The sequence below is a fragment of the Camelina sativa genome, chromosome 6, assembly GCF_030686135.1.
Source record: "Camelina sativa cultivar CO46 ecotype springtype chromosome 6, ASM3068613v1".
NCBI lineage: Eukaryota > Viridiplantae > Streptophyta > Magnoliopsida > Brassicales > Brassicaceae > Camelina > Camelina sativa.
The window spans coordinates 7,677,978-7,684,492 of NC_141885.1; the positions used below are offsets into that span (position 1 = coordinate 7,677,978).

The window sequence follows — 6,515 nt, forward strand, 5'->3', positions numbered from 1 at the left end:
GAGTACTTATACCAACAAACCGGCTCAACACAAAACAGAACCTATTAAGAACAATGTAAACAGACATCAATGTACTAAAACTAACCATCAAAGAGCATCACAAACAATCAAAACTAACCATCCTCAGACAAGCTCCAGATTAATGTTCTAAAACTAACCATCCTCAAACTAACCACTTCAAACAATCAAAACAGACAAGCTCATTAGAAGAAGTATGTTAATACCAGGTCGTCTTTGGCATCGGTGTGGGGGAGAGGACGGTCGGTTTCACGGCAGGGCATTTAGAGTGACAATCGTGTCCTCCTGGAGCTCCGGATTTGAAGCCTCAGAGCCTTCATGGTAGTTGTTACCGTGAGATGATGGACGGCTCTGAGCTTGAGAGTTATCAGCTTGAGACGGTGGAGCGTCTTGTAGTGGAGGATCAGCTAGAGACTGTCGCGGATTGTTTTGGACCTCCTCTGACGAAAGAGGCTGTTGAATCTGACGTTGTTGGTTCACCGAGGTCTGGAAAAGAGTCTGTGGCGGTGGATAGTTGCGGATCTGTGGTGCTCCTGACGGTGAGGGTCTCGGGAAAACGTGGTCTTGGTCTTGGGGTGTTTGAGGATGGGGCAAATCTGCTGCCGGCGTAAAGTTGTATTGTAGCGGTAGAGGGTTTGGTCTTCTCGCTTCCTTGGTGGGGGTCGACCCTTCGGTTCTTTGGAAGAAATTACGGTCCATCTTCCTCTTTCTTCCTCGCTTAACTGGAGCTTTGGTCGGAGCCTTAGTTGCAGACTTCGTTACAGATTGTGTTGGAGCCATCGTGAAGAAGAGAATCGGGAGACAGATGAGAAAGACAGACAGAGAAGAGAAAGCAAATCGGGATTCAGAAGAGAAATCGGGAAGAGGAGAGTTTCGAAGAGTTATCGAAGAGGAGAGTTTTGGAGTTATCGAAGAGAAGAGAAGAGGAAAGTTTCGGAGTAGGGATTTTTGTTTTGGTTTTGGGGGAAAAATTAGGTTTTAGGTAAAGGGGAAAATCGAATTTTGTTTGGTTTTGGGGGAAATAATTTTGGTTTTGGGGGAAATTATTTTGGTTTCCCGGGTTTATTTGGGTTGAGATTAATTAATTCATATTTTTTTAATTTAGTCGCTAATTAGTCCCTAATTAGTCGCTAATTAGTCACAATAATTAAACTAAAAGTTTAATATTTAGAAACTAAATATTAGTCATAATTAAACTAAAAGTTTAATATTTTGAAACTAAAAGTTCAATATTTTGAAACTAATTAGTCATAATTTACAATTTAATATAAACACATAATTATTTATTTTAATAGAAACATAATTATTAATAATATTTGATAAAAGCATAATTATCCAAATTGATACAAATATTTTACACAAGCATAATTAGTTAGGAGGATCTTCGTCTTCATCTACTTCATCGTCTGAAGATGATAAATTACATTGAAATTCATCTTCTGGTTCTGCATCTTCGACATCATAATCAAGATTTATTGGTTCATATATTTCTTCTAAATTATCGAAAACCAGATCTTCAATAGTAGTCACCAAGACAACATCATCATTTTCTGTTTGCAAAAGAGTCGGTTCTTTTTTCTCATATTCTCCTGCAATGTTTCCCCTCGGATTAACTTTTAAAACATTGAGCCATTCCTTCCTTGGCTTCTTTGTGTATGGATAGGGAATATAGCAAACTTGATGCGCCTGGGAGGCTGTTTAGGAATATCAACACAAATATGAGTTACACATATATATATTATCGACATTAAAAAATAATATACATATATATATACGTACCTAGAATAAATGGTTCGTATTTATTATATTTTCTCGATGATAGAACGTCTACAACGCCACCATTGCTCATTCGAGTGCCTCTACCCATAACAGGGTCATACCACTTACACTTAAAAAGTGTGATTCTCAAATTGACCATCTCCTCATACTCGAGTTCTATAATATCAGTTAAAGTCCCGTAGAAATCCGCTGCATCGGATGCATCAGTGTAATTTTCACCTTTAACACAGACTCCATAGTTACAAGTCTTTCGTCCAACACCATGATCACGTGTATGAAATAAGTAGCCTCTTGTAAAATACATTGGCCATGTTTTGACCTTGTTCAAAGGTCCATGCACTATCTCTTGAACCCAGGTAGGAAATGGATTTGTGGCGTTCCAGTAAGAAATCTGCATTTTAGTCACAATATTATATTAGAATTATTTATAATATATAATAAAAATATTTTTAATAAGGATTATATAAAGACATACATAATCTTTAACCCATAAATGATATTCGTCAGCTCTTTTGGTGGAGAGTTCTTTTTCCGAGAGTCCCGGATATTTTGCACCAATAAAATCCTCGAACATACTATATATAAAAGACCAACACAAATGTATGAGATTTTTTTTTGTGTGGATTATATATATAATATTTATTTTACTTAATCGATATAAACTTAATTATACCTCTCAATTGGCTGAAAATAGTCACAATTTCGTAATACATATGCATGTGCGCATTGTAGGTCTCTTTCAGACAGCCATACTTAATTCATTTCTCCACTTGGACGGCCGATGTGAGTAAATATAGGAGGTACTCCAGGGACATGATATTCATGGGCTTCACCTTGATCAAATCGTGTTAACCTGACCAAATGAGTAAAGTAAATGACTTTCAAATTAATGATAACAGTTTTAATTGCGCATTGGTTTTTCCGTCTCGTAATGTGAACCCGTTGCCTGGTTTCCTTCTGGTCAATACTCATTCAACATTTCGCACACCGAATTCACTAACTTTTCACTCATATTATACTCCGCCTTATTTTGCATGACTCAAGCAGCTAACGATAATTGTGAGTGACCTTCCTGGCAACCATCGTATAATGGATTTTTTGCGCCTTCTAACAAGTCGTAGAATTTCTTTGAATGATTACGTATTGGTTCTTCTACATTTTGAGAACTACCCTCATTATAGTTATCATCTAACCCCACATTATAACGAAAAGCATCATTCACCATATCAACATATGGATTTTCTACTACATTACCCACATATACATTATCTACTTCTTGATCACTACCAACATAACTTGTTCCTATATCCATATTGATTTCTTCCCCATGTTTATACCAAATATAATAATCATGCATAAATCCATTGCTAAAAAGATGATTCCAAATTCTTTTTCCCGACATAAATTTATCGTTCTTACAACGACTACAAGGACAGTGGAACATACCCCCATTATTCTGTGCTAGAGATTGACTATTTGCAAATGCCATGAATTGCTCCATCCCCGTTGTAAACTCCGCCGAAAAATTTCCCGTCACTTCATCGAACCTCTTATACATCCACTCTCGAGAATTACTATAATTGTAATTCCCAGACATTATACAAGAGTAATAGAATTTTTTTTTTTTTTTTTTTTGGAAGATTTTTTTTTAATTTTCGGAAATGTGTTTGTGTTTATTGAGTGAGAAGAGAAGAAATGGTGAGTGAAGAGAGAAGAAGTGGTGAAGCTGGTATATGTAGGCAATTTTGGCGACTACCAAGCGACTATTAAAATTCAGTCGCATAATACAAGTACACCAACCCCCCCCCCCAAACGAAAAAAACGTGAATTATAATACCGATATTTTACGACTATTATACGACTACGTTACGACCCACCGAAAGTGTCGCATAATAGTCGCTAAATAACGACTACTACGCGACAACCTGTACGACCCGCCGATATTGTCGTAATATAGTCGCCTAATTTGGTGACTTGTATGCATCTACCTAGATAGTCGTAACTGAGGGACTATATAACGACAAGGTTACGACTGCATTTATAATTCTATATATTAGTCGTAACGTAGTCGTTAAATGGCGACTATTTTGACGACTACTGAATTTGGTCGCAATTTAGCGACTACTGTACGATAGTTTTTATTTAGTAATAAAATAGTCGTAACGGAGTAACCAAAGAGTCGCTAAATTTAGCGACTGAATAATAGTCGTAAAATGTAGTCGGCTATGACATGTTTTCTTGTAGTGGTATAAATGTTGTCTAAACACTCCAAATTCAACCCAAACTCTTATAATTAGTTAAATGCATTGGATTGATACATATTTTGACCCTAGAAACAGTAACAAAGATTTTTACTGCTTTGAATTAATGTTATCTCGGTTTTAGCCTACTTTCTCTGTTTAAGCCTGTTTTGGGATAAAACGGGTTTACTTGATATCTAAACACTCCAAATTCATCCCAAACTCTTACAATTAGTCAAATGCATTGGATTGTCACACATTATGATCCTAGAAACAGTAACAAATTGTTTCCTGCTTCGAATCAATGTTTTCTCGGTTTTAGCCTGTTTTAGACAAAATGGGTATGTCTTGTCTAAACACTCTAAATTCAACCCAAACTCTTATGAATAGTCAAATGCATTAGATAGTTACATATTTTGACCCTAGACACAATAACAAAACTGTTTACTGCTTCGAATCAATGTTTTCTCGGTTTTAGCTTGTTTCGGGACAAAATGGGTATAAGTCTTGTCTAAATACTCCAAGTTCAACCCGAACTCCTATAATTAGTCTAATGCATTGGATTGTAAGACATTCTGACCCTAGAAACAGTAACAAAGCTCTTTACTGCTTTGAATCAATGTCTTATTGGTATTAACCTGTTTCGGGACAAAATGGGTATAAATGTTGTCTAAACACTCCAAATTCAACCCAAACTCTTATAATTAGTCAAATGCATTGGATTGATACATATTTTGACCCTAGAAACAGTAATAAGGCTCTTTACTGCTTTGAATCAATGTCTTATTGGTATTAACCTGTTTCGGGACAAAATGGGTATAAATGTTGTCTAAACACTCCAAATTCAACCCAAACTCTTATAATTATTCAAATGCATTGGATTGATACATATTTTGACCCTAGAAACAGTAACAAAGCTGTTTATTGCTTTGAATCAATGTTATCTCGGTTTTAGCCTACTTTCTCTGTTTAAGCCTGTTTTGGGATAAAACGGGTTTACTTGATGTCTAAGCACTCCAAATTCATCCCAAACTCTTAAAATTAGTCAAATGCATTGGATTGTCACACATTATGATCCTAGAAACATTAACAAGATGTTTACTGCTTCGAATCAATGTTTTCTCGCTTTTAGCCTGTTTTTAGACAAAGTGGGTATAAGTCTTATCTAAACACTCCAAATTCAACCCAAACTCTTATGAATAGTCAACTGCATTACATAGTTATATATTTTGTCCCTCGACACAGTAACAAAGCTGATTACTGCTTCGAATCAATGTTTTCTCGGTTTTAGCCTGTTTCGGGACAAAATGGGTATAAGTCTTGTCCAAATACTCCAACTTCAACCCGAACTCCTATAATTAGTCTAATGCATTGGATTGTCACACATTCTAACCCTAGAAACAGTAACAAAGCTCTATACTGCTTTGAAACAATGTCTTATTGGTATTGACCTGTTTCGGGACAAAATAGGTATAAATGTTGTCTAAACACTCCAAATTCAACCCAAACTCTTATAATTAGTCAAATGCATTGGATTGATACATATTGACCCTAGAAACAGTAACAAAGCTGTTTACTGCGTTGAATCAAATTTATATCGGTTTTAGCCTACTTTCTATGTTTAAGCTTGTTTTGGGATAAAACGGGTTTACTTGATGTCTAAACACTCCAAATTCATCCCAAACTCTTACAATTAGTCAAATGCATTGGATTATCACACATTATGATCCTAGAAACATTAAAAAATTGTTTACTGCTTCGAATCAATGTTTTCTCGCTTTTAGCCTGTTTTTAGACAAAGTGGGTATAAGTCTTATCTAAACACTCCAAATTCTACCCAAACTCTTATGAATAGTCAAATGCATTACATAAATATATATTTTGACCCTAGACACAGTAACAAAGCTGTTTACTGCTTCGAATCAATGTTTTCTCAGTTTTAGCCTGTTTCGGGACAAAATGGGTATAAGTCTTGTCCAAATACTCCAACTTCAACCCGAACTCCTATAATTAGTCAAATGCATTGGATTGTCACACATTCTGACCCTAGAAACAGTAACAAAGCTCTATACTGCTTTGAAACAATGTCTTATTGGTATTAACCTGTTTCGGGACAAAATGGGTATAAATGTTGTCTAAACACTCCAAATTCAACCCAAACTCTTATAATTAGTCAAATGCATTGGATTGATACATATTTTGACCCTAGAAACAGTAATAAGGCTCTTTACTGCTTTGAATCAATGTCTTATTGGTATTAACCTGTTTCGGGACAAAATGGGTATAAATGTTGTCTAAACACTCCAAATTCAACCCAAACTCTTATAATTAGTCAAATGCATTGGATTGATACATATTGACCCTAGAAACAGTAACAAAGCTGTTTACTGCGTTGAATCAAATTTATATCGGTTTTAGCCTACTTTCTATGTTTAAGCTTGTTTTGGGATAAAACGGGTTTACTTGATGTCTAAACAC

General features: G+C 35.6%; 1 protein-coding gene across 1 annotated transcript; it reads right to left on the reverse strand.

Moving 5' to 3' along the window:
• Nucleotides 1-1,386: 1,386 nt before the first annotated feature.
• Nucleotides 1,387-2,101, reverse strand: LOC147942391 (uncharacterized). Its single transcript, XM_087456041.1, has 2 exons — nt 1,798-2,101; nt 1,387-1,712 (listed from the first exon to the last, which is right to left on the reverse strand). The coding sequence occupies exons 1-2, from the start codon at nt 2,099-2,101 to the stop codon at nt 1,387-1,389; spliced, it is 630 nt and encodes a 209-aa protein (XP_087312167.1).
• Nucleotides 2,102-6,515: the final 4,414 nt, after the last annotated feature.